The 20,981-nt window shown below is 38.1% G+C and overlaps 1 protein-coding gene across 8 annotated transcripts in view; it reads right to left on the bottom strand.

The window, feature by feature from the left end:
* LOC113066093 (disks large-associated protein 1) overlaps window positions 1-20,981 on the bottom strand; it is a 120,178-nt gene that overhangs the window by 46,614 nt on the left and 52,583 nt on the right. For 3 of the 8 annotated variants that reach the window (XM_026237722.1, XM_026237728.1, XM_026237725.1), the window contains exon 3: window positions 3,430-4,551. In XM_026237722.1, coding sequence (XP_026093507.1) covers window positions 3,430-4,503 — 1,074 coding nt within the window. In that variant the 5' untranslated portion in view covers window positions 4,504-4,551. Of the gene's footprint in view, window positions 1-952; window positions 1,319-3,429; window positions 4,552-20,981 lie in introns of those variants that run through there. The other 5 variants (XM_026237723.1, XM_026237729.1, XM_026237727.1 and 2 more) reach the window with 4 other exon arrangements.

Here is a 20,981-nt window from a genome sequence, read left to right as displayed (position 1 = left end):
TTAAACACACTAAAATGAAAAACTTTTGTTTTTGAAAGTAGATGACTTCAAAATTGAAGTAAAATGTTTTAAGTTGTCAAATCACAACCTGAAGTAAAAGGATATAACACAAACAAAACACAAAATATATAACAAAAAAAAAAAACTGAAAACATGCTAAACTAAAATAATAATAATAATAATTATCATAGAATCATATTGAAATATTATACAAAAATACTGTAAAAATGTAATGGATAAAAATCTGAAGACAAGTCACTTAAATATAAGCATATCTGTTTTCATGTGTACAAAATATTTATACTGTTTAAATGTTTCATTATATATGTATTATTTAACATTTTTATAAATATGAATAAAATATTGGTGTATATACGATGCAAATCTATTTTTTTTAATCTATTAACTTTTTCTAAATCTAATAATATTTCCCAATTACAACTGATTTACCACTGATATATTCAAGAAGTTATATAGTATATTTCCCAAACCTTGTATATGAATAAAGAATAATGCGTTGCAACTTTCCATGCATACATTTTAAAAACATAAAAAATAGCTTTATAAATGATTTACTGTTAACTTATACATCACAAATGCTTAATGTGACCTTATTCTAATGTATAAACCAGAACCCCTCTCTTGCTGAACTACAGATGATGCAGCTATGATTATCACTTCTCAGTCTCTTCCCACATTGTCTCTATAACATAAAAACATCAGATAATACACTCTTAAAAAGCGCATCCTGGCAAAACACGCACGGCCTTATGCAACCCGTTCCCACACACTAACACCTGCTGCTCCCACTACAGAAGGCAATATTGACTTTTGCACAGCCAACATCACTAATCTGAAAATGATCTTGAAAACATTTTACACCTACTTGCACTCCTCATGTACGACGCACGTACTGTGCACTTCTCAAACCCTCATCTCAAAAGCCTCTCACCTCTCTGAGATGAATAACAATCATTTCATATCATCCAGCATGGCTCGGTTTCTTTTAAAATCTCGCATCATGTTTAGTGGTCAGTGGAGGAGGGCTAGTGAGCCCGGCTTCAGGCTCGCTCCGCTGTGTGCATCGCATGCTAAAGCAATTCTTTTTACACGTTCTCTTTTTCAGATACTCTACTAGGGGGCAAAGCCAACAACCTATGCTCCGTCACCAAAAACAGAAGAGAAAGGGGCACAAAGAGAGATATTGTTCAGACCAGGGGAAAGGACCCACTCTCTACTGAGTGCTATTTTTTTTAAAGAGTAGAGGATGGAAATGTGGAAAAAGTGCAGAGAGAGGCAGAACGGAAACAAAGTACCTCAATGCCACTTCTGCTTGAAAACTATGGTTGCTATGAGGATGACCGTGACCTTAGCATTAAAGTAGCTATTGGCGACTAAGTCTTCTGGAGTTCTCCACTGCAAGCCTACGTCAAGCTAACTCTTTTAACTGACTGACTCTCATTACTGCAGATGGAGGCTTAGATACACAAGCACTTTGGCAGCTCTCCTTGGAGTTTTGCCTCTTTATTAAGCTCCTCTATCTCTCCTGTCTCCATTATCTCCAATGTCTTTTCCACTTACCCTCCTTCTTCTTCTTCTCTCTCTCTCTCTCTCTCACACACACACACACACACACACACACACACACACATACACATTTTACTAGTCCCTTGTAGTTGGCATTGATAAAAAGATTTTCTAAATTAAATTAACTTTACTTTTCTTAGTTCAAGTAGATTTTTTCATGAGTAATTAAATTTAATATTGGCACAACTTTGATTTACATATTTACAAATCAGCACTTAAATGTAAGTTTTCCATTGAAGTTTAATATTTAATATTCTTTCTATAAAATCTTATATAACAGCAATAGTATGCTATTATTATAATATCAATAAATAAAATAATATTTAATCAATATAATATTGATGCGATACAATTATTGAGACTCAGAAAAAAAGAAAGTGATGGAGAAAGCAGAAAAGGAGGGAAGAGAGCAGAGGATATATGATCTGCACTTTTCCTCTGCTTCCCATCCCTCCCTTTCTGCTTTCTCCATAACTTTCTTTTTTCTGAGACTTAATAACTCTGTCACATAGGGAACATAAGAGACAGAGAGAGATAGCAAAAGGACAAACAAAATCCATTTTTTTTCTCTTAATCTTCACACAAACAGTCGCTGATCTCCAGGGCTGCGACTGAAACTTTTCTCACTTATCCTTCTCTTATATGTTTGTGATCTCTCCATCACACAGCATTAGTCCACAACAAAGAAAACAAAACACAAGCGTTGGTCTCCGAGTTCATTTTAATCTGTCACATTCAGTGCTGCTATAACACAGCAGGTCAGTCCTGAGCATATGTTAATATATTCAAACACATTGGCATTGTATGGGACTAACCATAAATGACATGTTCTTGTATTTAAAACAACTAGACAGAGGCTCAATGGAATAAAACTGCACAATGCTTGATAGTTGTAATGTCAGTAACACTTTAATTTCAGACCAATTCTCACTATTAACTAGTCGCTGATTAGAATGCATATTACTAGCATATTGGCTGTTTGTTATTACTTATAAAGTACATAGAGTATCAATGCCTTATTCGAGATGATCATTATTTAGATCGCATTAATCCTTCTACATATCTAAACTTAACTAATTTACTAACAATTTACTAATTTACTAACATTTGACATTTAATTTACTAACAATTAACCCTAACCCTAACCCTAACCCTAATTAATAGTTAGTTAGTAATGAGAACTGGTCCCTAAACTAAAGTGTGACCAATATGTCTAGCACATATTTTATAGAAACACAGAGCAAAAGTGAGACACACACATTGTAACGTTCAATCTAATCCATCAAATTTTCATTAAAAAAAATATATATATTACAAATTAATCAAGACTTGTACAGGTCACAGATGTCCATTTAGCCCTTTAACACAAAACAATTACAAACCAGCTAGACACGTCACAATGGTCAAAGCAATCACTATAGAACGTTATCATAGAAAATAATTTGAAAACAGTAAGCTATGCAATTAAGTTGCGAGTTTGGAAGCTGCAGTCTAGCATATTTTCATTGAAACATTTAAAACCCAGCAAGATGGATCTAAATGGTCAAAAACCATCCTATGTGAACGGCCCCTATAACATGCTCAGACAACATGTTTGCTCTTCATAAACATGCAAAAACAGCAGAAAGATCATGCACTTAAAAAATTGAATCATGGCAAGAGATGAAGCAGAAGTTAAAACAAAAATGAATATATGTCATACTTTCCACACCAAAAATAAAAAAATGCACATGACTCCTCAGCAGAAATGAATGAGGTGTAGAAGCTGACCTGATGACACTGATGATATGAGAAAGGTGATGATGGTCATGTTGATGAAGAGAGGACAAATCTCTCTCCTACCTGTAAAAACTGACAGGTTCGTCCCTGCTGGCAGGTCGGTGCTTTGACTACAGCTTTATCAATATTGACAGTGGCCTTCTGGTACACCTCTCGGGCCCTGCTCACCGTTAGCGTGCTTGACCAGGAGCTCTTCTTGATGAGTGGGCCAACCTGGTCCACTGATTTCGGGCCACCAAAAGTTAGAGTGCCTCCTGTGGAGTTTGAGCAACTTCCAACATCATTGTTGCTGCACGAGGTCTTCAGGGATGAGTGTCCCCCACCTAGTGTGTTGTAGCTCTGTCCCAGGAAGTAGTGGGACTGGGATTTGTCCGGATGCCGGCCCATGGTCATGACTCCAGAGGGTTGATGCTGGTGGTAGAGGCAGATCTCTCGGTTCAGAGTGTCGTCCGAGCTCCAGTAACCTGACCCGGGTGTCCGTGCACGAGGTTTGGGCTCGGAGCGACTGCGTTCCTTGTTCTTCCCCCGCTTGTTGCTAGACTGCTTGTGTAGGGTGCTTACAGTTGTGGTGGAAACATTTGGGTGGGATGCAGCTGTAGCCATTGCATCGGCAGGGATGGTGGGGTCATTTCCATTGAGACTGCGTTGGCTGGGACCTTCCAGGGAATGGGACTTGGTGAACAGTTTTTGGACGGAGTGTACAAGGTTGCGTATACGCCCAGGACTGTCGCTACGCTGGTGTTCCAGTGCCGCTGTTCGTTTGTATTGCAAAGTGTGATAACCGTCCTTCCTCACTGGTTGTTGCTGGTCAAACTTCTCTAGCAGGGATGATGGGATAGCAGATGAGCTGCATGGGCCGCACACACCTGCAGTTCCTCCAGCAATGCCGCCCGGTCCCACATAGGGCACTATGGCGTATTCGTCCTTAAGCTCGTGATGCAAACCGTGATGTCGGCGGGGAAATGTGCTGCTGGCCAAATCAGGCTGGCACCCATAGAAGCTGTGGTCGGTTGGGTGGCCCTGGTTAAGGACATAAGGTCGTCGGTCATGGCGGAAGGTCAAAGATTCGTAGGATGGGTCACATTGTGTGAGTGTGTGGTGGTGGCTACGGCTGGAGGACAAGCCTTTCATCGTCATCCTGATACAATGACCCTCTCACAGCCTCATCCACACACACTGAGTCTACTGCAGAAAGACAGATGGACAGAGAGACAAGAGAGCCAGAAAGCAACATAGAGGACAAACAAATTAGGTGAAAGAACAAAAAACAAGAGGAACACAAGGATAGAGAAACAAACAAAGAGAGGGAGAGAAAAAAAGAAACAATATGCATTAAAGATTGTCCAATTTAGTCCATATTTCAAACCTCATAGTGTCCACTATAATGGACTGATCTTTCAAAAACATTTTAACCAATCAGGGTGTGATGTTAAAGTCAGACTACCTTGGGATTGACTTATACTAAAGATGTCCTAGGCTATATAGTTTCAAAATTCAATAGCTAGATAGTTGCCTAAAAGAATCTGTCTCAACTGGACATCTTGTATAAGTAGACTGGTGTTGGAGTCACTTGACCACAAGCGCTTACCTAAGACATCTTGTTTTCAAAAACTTCTAAACGGAGCACACTGGACTGGAAAAGAACACTGGAATCTCAAGACACATTTAAAAAAAAAAATTAACTGGACATACTGTATAACTGTCAACACTTGGTGTAATGCAAAAATAAAACTGTGATATTTGATAGAATACATCTGTCTGTTTGAAGACCAAGCACAGCAAACTGTGTCCATGCTAATTACAGCAATGAGACACTAAAAAAAATTAGATATTTTTAATATTTTGAAAATTTAGCCTTGACACCACAGAAATAAAATACATTTTATGTTTTTTTATATATTAAAATAGAACAAATATATTAAAATAGAAAAACAGTTTTAAACTTTAAATTGTAATAATATTTAACAATATTATTAATTATTCTACTGTATTATTATTATTATTATTATTATTATTTATAAGGACTGCCTTGGAGAGCATAATAGGCTTATTACGAAAAACAAAAAACTAAACAAAAAACAGGAACTGTCTGCATATGAAAACAATTACATTTTCATATCCCCCTATCAACAGCCTGTGAAATCGCTGAAACAAGATATTATTGTGCTAAATTATTTAATAATTACTTAGTTTCAAAACCAACCAAGAACCAACTCAAGCACAAGGCTAAAACCAGACTAATGTTTTTAATATGACTGAATTTGTGTTTAACATGATAACAATTCAATAAAAAAACATTGTAAGTTACTAATCATAAGGCTTACATTTAGTCATTTATTCAAAAAGCAGCTTCAGAAAACGAGCGAACAACATTACCAAAGAAAATTCTCAATGATTCAGTCTAGCATGAGTTAATACTCCCTGTTATAATCAGTGAAGCTGTCTATACTGTATGATGAATATTTCAGTCATAATTCAGTCAGCGCACCCTGAATAACAAAACTCTGGAGTTTCTCTGGAGTTTTTCAATGACTCATCTGAACGCCTCTGATTGGCCATTGCATTCATAAACTCAACATAATCGTGTGGGATTGGTTATAAAGTGCAATGCTGTAAAAAATAAATATAATGAAACAAATAAGCCCTAACATAAGATATTATTATTAGCCTAATAATAATAATAACTGCTTGCTATCATCAGTGGCATCAGCCACAGGCAATACCTTTGACTATCGTAGATACACAAAACCATCATCTATCGGCACAACCCTACTTTCAAGTGACTTCAAGTAACTCTGTTGATGCAAATTTCCATGAGTGTGAATGCCCCTTTAAAAGAACAGAACAGTAAATGCAATAGTGATGCTAGCACACCAACATTAGCATGTGAAAAACCTCTCCAGGCATGGCTCACCAAATCTGAAGAAAGAGAGATCAGAGAAACAAGAGATAAAGCCAAAGACAGATTATGACTAAAAGAAAGGAACTGACGCATTTTGCTGTTTATTCAGCGATATCCTGTTTACGGTGTCAAAATGAGAAATCAGCCATTCATGCTTGAAGTCATTTGTAAGACTGTGAATTCATCAAGAGCATTTACCAAAAGCTCAATGACTGTACTTAGATCAATGCCACCTAGTGGGATGGATGCTTATACAGTGCATGAGCATTCAGCAGACACTACTGTAACTACCCATTGTGACCAAAACATACTTTTTATTGCATGGAATCTCTAGGGAATATTTTTAGCAATAGCCAAAAAAATAGAAAAAAAAACCTTGTAAGAATGGTATGGGTCAAAATGATCGATTTTTCTTCTTCTTCTTCTTCTTCTTCTAATTATTATTAATTATTATTTTTATTATTAGGTAATAAGATCATGCTCTATAAAGATATTTTGTAAATTTCCTACCTTAATTATATCAAAACTTTTTCATTAGTAATATGCACTGCTAAGAATTCATTTGGACAACTTAAAAGATGATATTCTCAGTATTTATTTTTTTTGCACACTCAGATTTCAGATTTTCAAAAAACTGTATCTCAGTCAAATATTGTCCGATTCTAACAAACCATACATCATTGGAAAGCTTATTTATTCAGCTTTCAAATTATGTATGAATCTACATTTTGAAAAAAATTGACACTTAAGACTGTTTTTTGGGTCCAGGGTCACACACACACACACACACACGCGTTTGTTTTTGTGAAAAGTGGGGACATCCCATAGGCGTAATGGTTTTTATAATGTAGAATGCCCTTCACCAACCCTAACCCTAACCCTCACAGGAAACTTTGTGCATTTTTACTTTCTCAAAAATACCTCATTCATTGTGATTTATATGCATTTTGAAAAGTGGGCACATGGGGTAATGTCATGACGAGTCACCTTCTCCTTGTAATACCTATGTCATAACCTTGAAATTATACAAATTTGTATCCTGAAATCCACAAAAACGTGCGCACACACACCACACACACACACACACTCTGAAATGATATACTTTAAAAGAAAAGACATTCACCTATATATTAAAGCTAAACACATACACAAAGACTATTAAACCAGTAATCTTGTTATCCAGTTATCTAATGAATCTCATTATACAAACTCTCCCTTCACCTTTCTGTGGTGACTCCTGCTGAACATGTGTGTGTGTGTGTGTGTGTGTGTGTGTGTGTGTATGAAATTATAGCTAGCGCAGAGTAAATCTCTTGCCTTATTATTACTACATTCTCTCTGTCTCTGTAAGAACAATAAGATGTGGAAACAGAATAATTAATCGTTTCATCCTCCTTCTAGGCCTTTCTCTGGTCACAGATGAAGTCAAACTACTATTCTACCAAGACAAAATAGCAAACACACACATACAAATACACTAATTTCCTAGCCAATTCGGTTTTGTTTTGATGAGATATGCAAATCAATGAGTGTGTAAGTTCCATCAATTTATGGGAGAGTTGAAACAAATGTAAAGCGTATGATTATTTCTTTAGACTGATGAATAAACCATAGCATCAGTGTTTCTGGTGAAATCTTCATAGCTGATGTCATGGCATGCTTCATATAAACGCATGAGTTGCCAGTGAGTGAGTTGTTCAAATATTGTAGTCTGCTTAAGAAATAGCTTGATGTGTGTTGTTCCCCAAAGGAAATGGGATCCTTTGCTTTCTTTTTCTTAGTGAAGCAGACATAACTCTGACAATAAAATAAAAATTAAGATGTATCTCTCAGTTGCATGTGGTAGATCACCACACTCACACACAGCCCAAAAAAATATATAATAAAACACTGGAAGATGTTTATGATTACGATATTAATAACTGACTCCAAGCTCAAAATATAATTAAAAGGATCCTAGAGGTTTATACAACTCATTATGCACTATATTTCAAATCTTCTTAAGTCAAATACTAACTTATTTTAAGAAACACACTGATTTTTTTTTAACATAATCCACTGAAAAGCTTCTGCTAGAGAACAAATCATTGACATCAAACTAGGTGTAATATGTATTGAGGGGCCAGACTTGAATATACACAATGATAAATGAGATTAATTGAATAAAGTCCACCAAATGTTTAATTGCATCCAGCGATAAAACAGTATCTCTGTGCTGTGTATGTATAAACGTGTGCTTGATTCTTCCTCATAATGGCTCATATGAGTTGTTGTGCAAGTCTGAGCTCATTCATTGCCCCCTGAAGCCTTTCAGATGTATCCTAGTGGAACTTGCTCTAAATTAGACCAAGTGGAAATCCATAAATAAAAATGCTCATCTTGTACTTTCTTCTCCAGCCCGACTCTCACTAGAGCGACACAATACTTGCTCACTTTCTCATCTTCCAGACCAGACTACATTCTTCTTCACTCTCTTTTAATTACATTCATTTTCCATGCTCCAGATGATAAGTACTGTTTTTTAAGGTGAAGTCATGCTTAGGGTTAGGGGAAAAAAATGTAACATTAAGTATTAAAGTACCCGCCTACTCTTTTGCTATGGACATGAATGATGCTTCAAACCATGTGGCTTTTTGAAATGCCACATGCTCTTAAGCTATTAGAATCACAATTTTCCCCTGCCACATGATAAAACAGACAAATGACAGCAACAGTCTAATAACCACTCGACACACCCTGTCAATGACATAAAACACATCCTTGTAACTACCAAGAACATCTTAGCAACCGCATAAAATGCTTTAGTGATCACCCAGAAATCTTTAGTAACCTCATAACACTCTAGTACCAACCAAGGACACCGTAGCAACTAAATTGCAACATCCTAGTAACTATCAAAACATTCTTGCAAGCTAGCAACCACATAACACTCTAGTAACCATCTATAGTACCCTAACAACCATACATCAAAACCCTAGTGACAACAACCTATTAACACCCTAGCAACCGCATAGCAATGCCCTAGCAACTATCAGAACACCCTAGCAAACACATAACATTGCTATAGTAACCAACCAGAACACCCTCACAACCTGGAATGCCCTTACACATATAATTGAGGGGGCTTCTGCATGGGCAAACCTAGCAACCATAATGCATCGCAAGTGTAAGTTGATTAAATTACCATTAGTTCCTATGAGTTCTGTGTACTAGGATTACGATGCTTTTAGAAAACTAGGTTAGCAACACCATGTCCTATCTACCAGCCAAAACACCACAGCAACCAATTCGGAACCACTGAAAACACCCTATAAACAGTAATTTTACATGGGCAGACCAAGCAACTAGTGAGGATACCCTAGCAAACGCACAGCACGACCCTGTGAAAACTCAGAACACCCTATCAACCACAAAGGACCTTGACAGAAACTTTTACTGAAAAATGTAAAAAGCTTGTTTGAGTTAAACCTTTCCTTCTGGAAATGACTTTATTTTCATGCCTCTCTCAGTTTTGTTCTTTAGCTGACCCTTCGTTTCTTCCTCTCAACTTCCTCTCACTCATTTGGTTTGATCGAAGTGCGCTTTGAAACACAATCAAACTGCACTGACAGATGACAGGACAGCCGAGACTTTCTCTCTCTGAGCCAAACTTATTATGCTGTCTGTCATTAATGAGAGCTGCACCACGTCAGTCTTTGATCACACACACACTCTATGAACAGTTTCTTCCTGCAGATCTGTTCCATCAAAGAAAACAAACACGAGAGGAAGAGACAGAGAGAGAGAGAGAGAGAGAGAAAGAGACAAAAGACAGAGAGAGGGGTTGTGTACAAAGAAGTGCTCAGTTTAAAAGTTGAAAATATTACTGGAGTCAGTAAGTTTTTATTATTATTATTATTAATAATAATGAGCCTAATAAAAGTATGTAATAAATAGTTTAAAAGTGACAGTTAAGTAATTTATTATTCTATATCAAAATGCTGTGCCGTTTCTGTTTTACTAAAGTAAAAAATTGTACCATGGTTTTCACAAAAATATTAAACAGCACAACTGCTTACAATATTTAATAAATGTTTCTTGAGCAGAAAATCAGCATATGAGAATAATTTCTGAAGGATCATGTGACACTGAAGACTGGAGTAATGGCCGCAGATAATTCAGCTTTAAAGCACAGGAATAAATACATTTTTAAATATATTAAAGTAGAAAATTGTTATTTAAAAATGTTATAATATTTTGTAAATTACTATATTTTGTATCAAATAAAAGCACAAGATTTTTTTTTTATCTTTCCGACCACAATCACAATGTTTTATTTAAAAATATACTTTCACATTTTTTCTTATATCTGATTTTTTACATGTGCTATTTTTTTTTATCTATCATCTATCAAATTAATGAATGTTGTTCTTAATTTTGTGTCTAGATAAGCATTATGCTCACTGAGATTGCTCACAGTAAAACCATTTTACTCATATCTAAATGACAGATAATTATGTGACAGTCCTTTCACAGCCTTAACCAGAAATAAACAACCTATTACCAAACACCACCAACAAACCTGAAAACAGCCTGCACACAACCAAGCGTGAAAGGGTGAACCGCATTAAACCTGAACAAGAAAGTGGGCTGCTTGCTAATTGCTGCTGTGACTAAATAAAAGGGTCCTTCCATTTCGAATCATATGACCTCCAATCCGTTTGTAAAATAACAATATATTGTTCCGAACAGCGAGCAATTTTCTCTCCCTATCTCCCCCCCCCCCCCTTTCAATAAAGACCAATAAAGACAACTATAAATAATCTCACAGGGGAAATTGAACGCGGTCATTTTTCCTTGTCTCCATGGCAACAAGTCTTTTCCCCCATCGCCTCACCCAACAGAGAGCGTGTTGTTCATGAACTCATGAGGAGTTCGTGAGAAAGTGATTTTTGGTGTGAAAAAGCAAGTTGCCATTTCAGTAACAGGGTTAAGAATGAATAGCTGGGGTCACATGCGGGAAGGAAGATGAAAAGATGAGGACATTTTATTATTGCCATTTTGTGGAAAGATGGCAGCACGCTTTAATTCGGCCCACTATGAATTTGAAATGAGGATGTTCGGTCATAGTTTTGGATATGTGTGTCCACGTGTTTGCGAAATCTCTGTTTGCGTATCGGGGTGCATGTGTGTAGAAATGTCTTGTGGGTGATATGTACAGTTGGCTGAGAGTGCAATAACAGGCTGCTGATGGGGCTGACGGAAACCATCAGGATCAAACTGACTAGCGAGGCAGAGATACAGCCGAGGGGACTGACACAACACAAACTTCAGCCAACAGAATATACACACCAGTCTAAACTCTGAATTCAATCTAAAGCTGCAACAGACTACACATTTCACACCACCAACTACATCATTTCCTGAAAAAAACTAACAAAACTGTGACAGTGTAGTGTTTGTTATAAATAACCCAGCTTTCCATATGAACGCTAGCAGCCAATCAGAATACACCTCAATAAAGAACAAACCAAAGAAAACATATAAAAATAGAAATGTGGATAACCATCACCATCATACATATATTTACAGTAAACACTGTTACTAATGGCTGGATGTTTGACTGAATTTTAAAAACATTAAAAGATCATTTAAAATTATTTTGTTCATTTTAACAGAAAAAAAGCAATTTTTATTTGTAGTATCACAATCCACTCAATGCAAATCCAAATGTGTAGATTAAGCATTAGCAGAATCTTTTTTAGGTCAAAAGGTCAATAATCTGATGAGACTGACACTATACACACACTACAGTAGGTACAGTTGCCTTGAACTGAGCCCAAGCCTGGTTATCCCCCCTCCCCACTCCACCTCTGGCCTTGATTCACAATAACAGAATGCACATAACATTCCTGGCCGGAACACACTTATGTCATGTACGAGCTGGGGCACCCTTAGAGGGGTGCAACTGGTGTGGCTGCACCGGGCCCTGCATACGATCCATCGAACTCCCTACCTCACATCAGGCCTCGCATCAGCTAACAAGGAGAAAACCACTTTCACTAATAAACGGCCTAATAAATGTATCATTTATGCCATGCAGTGATTTTAATTGGCATCAGAGGATTATTAGCTCATGTTAAGGGGGGGGTGAAATGCTATTTCATGCATACTGAGTTTTTTACACTGTTAAAGAGTTGGATTCCCATGCTAAACATGGACAAAGTTTCAAAAATTAAGTTGTACGTTTGAAGGAGCATTTCTGTTCCAAAAATACTCCTTCCGGTTTGTCACAAGTTTCAGAAAGTTTTTTTCGAGTATGGCTCTGTGTGACGTTAGATGGAGCGGAATTTCCTTATATGGGTCCTGAGGACACTTCTGCCGGAAGAGCGCGCGCTCCCGTATAGCAGAGCACTGAGAGCACAACAGACGTTCACTGATCAGAGCGAGAGCGTCGCGAAATGTCACAAAAGGAGTGTGTTTTTGGTTGCCAGGGCAAGACAACCCTGCACAGATTACCAAAAGAGAAACAGCGTTAAGGGACCAGTGGATGGAGTTTATTTTTACAGAGCATCAACGGAGTTGTGCAAGTGTTTGTTCCCCTGCATTTCGAAGATGCTTGTTTTACAAACAAGGCCCAGTTTGACGCCGGATTTGCACATCGTTTTTTTCTTAAGGATAATGCAGTCCCAACGAAAAAGGGTCACGATCGTGTGTTGGAACCGCATGCGGTGAGTAAAACTGCTTCAAATATCTCTGTGTTGTTAACTTAGCTATCGGCGCATAAGCACATCAAGTAAACAACATGCGATGTTGTCATCAAACTGCACTTTCCACATGTACAGCTTAAAAAAAAAAAAAAAGACAACAAAGTGGAAATTAGTCATTTTCCAAAACCGCTCAGCAAATATATAAAGTTTCAGTACATACCACATAGAGACGTTGTTGCTGATGCTGCTCTTGTTAAATTTCAGCCTCTGGATCTGTGTCACAGCTTCCAAACGCTCTCAACACAAATAAATAAAAAGCCTTACTGGCGCTCGTGATTCTTTAGCTCCGCCCACACGTCACGCCTCCAGCCGGTCGTATTTTTCCGGGAAAAATCGGTACAGACTATCTTTCTCTTATGAATATAATAAAACTAAAGAATTTTTGGAGTTATGAAGGATGCAGTACTACTCTATAGGTACTCAAGATTAACAGGATATTGAGTGAAAACGAGCATTTCACCCCCCCTTTAATGAAAGAATTTACTTGAAAAATATATAGTTCTTAAAATCGTTCTCAGTATTAAAGAATAGCGGAGTCCACACCACAACTATAACGATAAAGGCAAAGAGAAACGATATCGTTGGAATCACTTTCAGAATGTTTTTTTTTTCTGATCAGCAATAAAAACATTGGCAACCAATCAGAATCAATCCTGCTGTAATGAGCTTGAGAATTTAAAGCAGCAGATGCGCGTCCGCTTAGAATACACAGACAATATCGTTCGCTGGTGTGGACACTAATATCATTATCTTTATAGTTATCGTTCTTGGTGTGAACGGGCCTTTACTCACAAACTACAGTTCATCAATAGTTCCTGTAGCTCAATTGGTAGAACATTGCATTATCAGTGCATGGTTGTAGGTTCGATTCCCAGGGAGCACATGTTAGGTAAAAAAATGTTAGCCTGAATGCACTGTAAGTTGCTTTGGATAAAAGCATCTGCTAAATGCATAAAAATACATAAATAATCAATAAAGCGAGAACTAGACCTGTAATAAACTTAAATATACTTGATTTAATTACATTTATTGAAAAGAGTACTGTAGTAATAGTAATAGAAGATATTTGTGGTCATACTGATGACAGTAGCGCACACAAAATAGTAGCTGTTGCATGCTCCAGTGCGGTAAGTGATCACACCACACATGAGCCCAAGCTCTGGTCCACCTCTTCAAAGCAAGACAGGTAGGGATGGCTAAACGAACCAGTACAGAGCAATCACACTAGTCAAACAAACCAGGCTTCAGGGTCAAACGTGCTTGGGCACGGTTCCTATCGCTGAGTGTGAGTACATCCTGACACAAGTCTTGCTCTCTGTGTCTTTCTTCTCATACTGCACCATCTCTTCGGTCTCTCAGCATTAACACTGATGTGCAGGTCATTTTAACTTTTCATACCTCACAGGTTAATAGACTAAGGTCTCTTTGCTTTTTTACCGGAAGGAGTGCAGATGTGTTAGGGAACAGTCTACATCTAGCACACTAGCAGAAGATTAATAAAATGGGGGAAAAGGTAAACTTTTTTTAGTGTTAGGTAAACAGCACTCTGATGAGAGGACTGCTTTTGAATATCAAGCTGTATATGTGAGTTTAAATGTGTAAGTCTGTTATGAGTAAGGCATCATATTACAAAATGAAGATTAGAATTAGATTAGAAAGAGACCATTCACCCTGAGAGCTTCACTGACTGACAGCCATAACACTGACCTGAAATCACCTGATTTTAAGCATATCAGTCAGATGGGATTAGTTATTAAGATATGTACATGCAAATACATTTTTTCTTCAGATGTTATCTGCAATGTTTATGGTCTTTTTGGCCAAAATAAGCGTTATATTGAAATCGTTTAGTTTTACACTGCCGTCAAATGTAACTGTATTTTAAAATGTATTGTATTCCTTTGATGGCTGAATATTTTAAATAGAAGTATTTTGTAACACTATAAATGTATTTACCGTCACCTCTGATAATTTGAATTGCAGTTGAATAAAATGATTAATTTCCTTCCAAAAACAAAATCTTATTGACTCCAAACTTTTAAACAATAATCTATACAGACTATTATTGACAAACTTGGTTTTAATATGCACATTTTGCATGCACTAATATGCACTGATTTAGTGGTGTGAATAAACAGAAGCCAAACGTGAAACACCAATCGAACAAACAACTGCTCTAGATTTTGCGTGTGAATGCAATCAGATCTGCAAAACGGGAACGAACACGTACAAGACTTCCGCACACATACATTAACACATTTTTTTAATCACTTTCGTACTATAAAACATTTTGGTAATGTGTTTGGTTGCCAGAGTTCCTGAAGTAAAACCCATTGAGAAACACTGTTATAAAAGGAGGATAAGTTTTCTATTAGGTTCTTGTGTCTCTGTTTGGTCTCTGCAAGAGGCACTTGAGTGGCAGGACAGTTAACGTGTTATGACACTTCGGAAATCCGCTGTGCCCTGCGTATGATGACTACAGACACAAGCCCCTCTGCAGAGAAAGGAAAAGTGAGAGATAAAGTAAGGAGAAAGGGATGGGGTATATTAGAGCTAGGGTAAGAGAAGGAGGGATGAGTTGGTGGATAAAGGAACAGAGGAGGGTATAATAGTCTTTTGTTTCCCGTGGCTGTTGGGTGTCAAAGCAGCTCTTGTGACATTATTACCCCATTTGTACTGTACACCTCTCAGTCTGTCCCTGCGGCTATAGCTTTCATCATGGCATCCAAATGCCCCATAAAACCCAAGAACCCAAACTGACAGAAATACACGCACACGCTTACTCGAGCTGTCATTCTTTAAAACACAAATGAGAGAGGAATATATAGGGAGCGTTAGAAAGTCCGAGCTTTTTGGTAGGCTGCAAATTTTCAATAATGCAAATGCATTTCAATTTCAGTGACTAGTCCTCCATACCTCCATAACGAAAGACAAAACCTGAGAGGAAATGCAGGTAAAATGGCACAAGTGGAATTGTTCTAATACAAAGCCTGTGCATAAAAAACTCTTTGTAGGTTCCCATCTGAATATCAGAATTCAGGAATAATATGAGAGTGTTTGCTAGAATGCTACAGTATGTGTTATTTATGCTTCTCTCAGATTGACAGAACATATTACCATAACAATAAACTTATATCAAAAGTCTTAATATGTAACTTTCTGCTCACATGCCTACTGCCTACAATGCTGTAGTTCTTATTTTGCTCTGTTCCATTCAAAGTCAAGTGTGGGATATACTTGATTTTGACCACTTCCAACTATTTAGCGGACACTCACAAGATAAACATTGAAAGTTTTTAATTGAATTTCAATTGTTTTCACACACAGTTTTCTCTGAATCTTAACATAGTAACAGAATGTTATTCTGTGTGGAGCAGCTGGCTGAGGTCTTCACGGAAATTTTCAATCTGTCCCTGGTCCAAAAAACTGTCCCCACTATCTTCAAAACCTCCACCATCGTGCCTGTACCGAAGCACTCCACTGCCTTAGTCCCTAACGACTGCACTCACCCCCCCCATCATTGCCAAGTGCTTTGAGAAACTGGTTGCATCCCACTTAAAATCCTGTCTCCCTGCTACATTAGACCCATTCCGATTTGCCTATCGCCACAATAGGTCAACAGAAGACACCATCTCAACGGCACTTCACTCTGCTCTCACCCGCCTGGACAGTCAGAACACACATGTGAGATTGCTGTTCATAGATTTCAGTGCTGCATTTAATACAGCAATCCCCTCCAAGCTGATCTCCAAGCTCAGCCATCTTGGAATTAGCACACCCATCTGCAACTGGATTCTAGATTTTCTGCACTGGTCACAGTACTTTACATACATGCATTTGCACTATTCATATTTTGCACAGACTGCACATGGTTAAAGCTATTACACTATAAACTGTCTACTGTTGTTACTGTACAAGCACAGTAAAATATTTCTAAAAAAATATTGCACTACTGTTATTTTGCATAGAAAACATTGTTCAATAATATTTTTGTACACTCATCCAACTGTATTTATTACCACTGTTCTCACGTTCCTACTTTTCATAATGTATATATAATCCTTCACTGCTCTGTTCATAATGTACATACAATCCCTACATTGCATTCATATTTATATTCTGTATATACTCTGATCAATATTGTATATAGCAACTCCACTGTACATTCTGTATATCATAGCTTTACTTACTCTACACTTTTATGTATATAAAACACTATATTATTGCACTTCTGGTTAGATGCTAACTGCATTTCATTAGCTCTGTACTTGTACTCTACATAATGACAAAAAAGTTGAATCTAATCTTATCTAAAAACAGATCAAAGTTTAAGAGATTTAAAATTAGACATAATTTTGACAAGTAGTTGTTGTCTTTTGTCATGGTAGGGCAAAATTATTACCCAGGACCATTTACACTCATACACCAGCATCTCAACAGAATTTGCAGTCAGATTTCTGTTGTTCAGCAGTCAATTAGTTGGAAACCAAACAGGAATCAGGAATTTCAGGATTTCCCCATGCACTTTTCACATTTCACAGTGGGATCAAGCTGGCAAAGAGGATACAATAACACTTTAAAATAAGGTTTGTTAGTTAACATGAACTAACAATAAACAATACTTCTACAGCATTTTTTAATCGTAGTTAATGTTAATTTCAGCATTTTCTAATGCGTTATTAAAATCAAAAGTTGTGCTTGTTAACATTAATGCACTGTAAATTAACATGTACAAACAATAAACAACTGTACTTTCATTAACTAACAATAAAAAGATGAATAAATACTGTAATAAATGTATAGTTTATTGTTCATTCATGTTTGTTAAAGTGCCCCTATTATGCCATTTTTACGGTTCCTAATATTGTTTTGGGAGTCTCCTACAATAGGATTACAAGCATGCAAGGTCAAAAATAGTTTTCTCAAAATATGCATTTGATATCACCTCATTTTCTAGTGATTCAAAAACGATTCATTCGAAGCAGTTCAAAGATTCAGCCTCTCTAAAACCCTTCTTTCCGTGAGCTTGCTCTGCTCTGATTGGTCAGATGGCCTAGTCTGTTATGATTGGTCTACGAAGTACAGTGGTGTCGAAAACCCTCGATAGAAAATATAAACATCTATTATTTATCATACTTAGAGGTTGTGATTCAGTGAAGCAGTTGGTCCAAATAAACAGTATACTGATCCATCTTTCAATAGCGAGCGTTTTGTGAATCCTGCGCCAAGATTAGAGAAGCAGTCATCAGTAGAATGACATGTTTGCGGCAGGCCAACGAAGAACATAGGCAAATGTGTTACCCCGTAACGGAAGTTGGATTTAAATTACTAAGGACTCGTCTAAACTGAGTCGATTCTTTATTTTGGGAGACAATAACTTTTCCAAGATGGCGCTGCACATGGCTGCTTCAGTGCTTGGCTCTCCAGTGTTTGTACTGTTTTTGTTAGTTTTTCCTGTTTTTTGTTTAACAAACACGATCAGTTTCACCAGGGATGAACTGCTGAACATTCGGCAGAACACACCACAGGATATTTTTCCGGATTTCTATTATTCAGACATTTTACTGAACATTGTTATCGGTGGAGCAGCGGCGCTGATCAAACAATTAGGGACGCGCAGATGGGGAAAGCGAGCGGGAGCGCTCGTCAGACTCAGAAAGCGCAGATTTCGAACACAATTGCCTAGCATCCATCTCGCAAATCTCCGTATTGTAAATCTTATACCGTCCTACAAGCAAAAACGTAAATCTGCTAAACCTGTAATAAGGACTGTGAAGAGATGGACCAGCAAAACAGAGCAGGATTTACAATCTTGTTTTGACCTCACTGATTGGAGTGTTTTTGAAGCTGCTACCATCGATCTGGAACTCACAGAAACTGTAACATCCTATATTAGTTTCTGTGAGGATATATGCATTCCTACCAGGACTTATTTAACATTCAACAATGATAAGCCATGGTTTACAGTAAAACTCAGACATCTTCGTCAGGCCAAAGAGGATGCCTACAGAAATGGGGGCAGGGTCTTGTACAATCAGGCCAAGAACACACTAAACAAAGAGATTACAGCGGCTAAAAAGACCTACACTAAAAAGTTGGAAAACCAGTTTACTTCCAACGACTCAACTTCAGTGTGGAGAGGTCTGAGAACTACAAAGACATCATCCCCTTGCACTGAGGCTAATCAACGACTTGCTAATGACCTGAATGAGTTTTATGTAGATTTGAAACCCCCAACACCCATTCCGACCATCTCCCTACACATCCATTAACACCTCCTGCAATCCCCCTCTCCACACCTCCTGCTCTTCAAATCTGTGAAGATGATATGCGCCAGGTCTTCAAGAAGAACAAAAGAAAAGCACCAGGCCCAGATGGCATTACACCAGCCTGTCTGAAAATCTGTGCTGACCAGCTGGCCCCCATCTTTTCACAGATCCCTGGAGTTGTGTGAATTGCCTTCCTGCTTCAAACGCTCCACCATAATCCCCATTCCAAAGAAACCCAAGACAACAGGACTTAACGACTACAGACCTGTGGCTCTAATGTCTGTCGTCATGAAGTCGTTTGAAAAACTGGTTCTGGCTTATCTGAAGGACATCACTGGACCCTTACTGGACCCCCTGCAGTTTGCTTACCGAGCAAACAGGTCCGTGGATGATGCAATCAACATGGGATTGCACTTCATCCTGCAACATCTGGACAAAACAGGGACTTATGTGAGGATCCTATTTGTGGACTTTAGTTCGGCTTTCAACACCATCATCCCAACAGCCCTTCAGACCAAACTGACCCAGCTCTCTGTTCCTAGCTCTATATGTCAGTGGATCACCAGCTTTCTGACAGATAGGCAACAGTTAGTGAGACTGGGGAAATTCATGTCAAACAGCTGCTCCACCAACAGTGGTGCCACTCAGGGATGTGTTCTCTGCTTTCTGCTCTTCTCCCTGTACACCAACGGCTGCACCTCTAACGACCCCTCTGTCAAGCTCCTGAAGTTTGCTGATGACACTACAGTCATCGGCCTCATCCAGGATGGTGATGAGTCTGCTTACAGACAAGAGGTTGAGCAGCTGGCTGTCTGGTGCAGTCTTAACAACCTGGAGCTGAACACCCTCAAAACAGTGGAGATGATTGTGGACTTTAGGAGAAACCCCTCTGCACTTTCCCCACTCACCATCATGGACAGCACTGTGACTGCGGTGGAGTCATTCAGATTCCTGGGAACCACCATCTCTCAGGACCTGAAGTGGGACAATCACATTGACTCCATTGTGAAAAAGGCCACAGGAGCTGCTGAAACCGTTCTACTCAGCCGTCATTGAGTCTGTACTGTGTACGGTTCAGCAACAAAATCAGACATCAGAAGACTACAGAGAACTGTTTGGACTGCCGAAAGGATTATTGGTGCTCCTCTGCCCACCCTTCAAGAACTGTATACATCCAGAGTGAGGAAAAGGGCTCAGAAAATCACTCTGGATCCCTCACATCCAAGTCACCCCATCTTTGAACTTTTGCCATCTGGTCGGCACCTCAGAGCCGCAAATACCAGAATAGCAAGGCACAAGAACAGTTTCCTCCCCCAGGCAATCTACCTCATGAACAGTTAAATGTTCCCTACTTATGCTTATAAACGTGCAATATCCTTATATTTATTTGTTAACCCTCCAGCCTAGAACATTCCTGCATCTCACTCAATACTATCCCATTATCATTTATAACACAATTGTTTATACACTTATTTATTTGCCAATTTGTAATTCTCCTTTTTTTTTTTTTGTCTGTGTGTTGTTGTGTACTGTAAGCTTATGCCACTAAAACAAATTCCTTGTATGCGCAAGCATACTTGGCAATAAAAGTCTGTCTGATTCTGATTCTGATTTATCGTGCACTTTCAGCTTTACAAATTTGCAGCTTGTTTAAATTCACATACAGCTACATTACACACTGCATTAAAGGCAGTA

Source organism: Carassius auratus, chromosome 49, assembly GCF_003368295.1.
Source record: "Carassius auratus strain Wakin chromosome 49, ASM336829v1, whole genome shotgun sequence".
NCBI classification, from domain to species: domain Eukaryota; kingdom Metazoa; phylum Chordata; class Actinopteri; order Cypriniformes; family Cyprinidae; genus Carassius; species Carassius auratus.
Note: the sequence above shows the minus strand (reverse complement) of the source record. Positions and strands in the feature narration are given on the sequence as shown.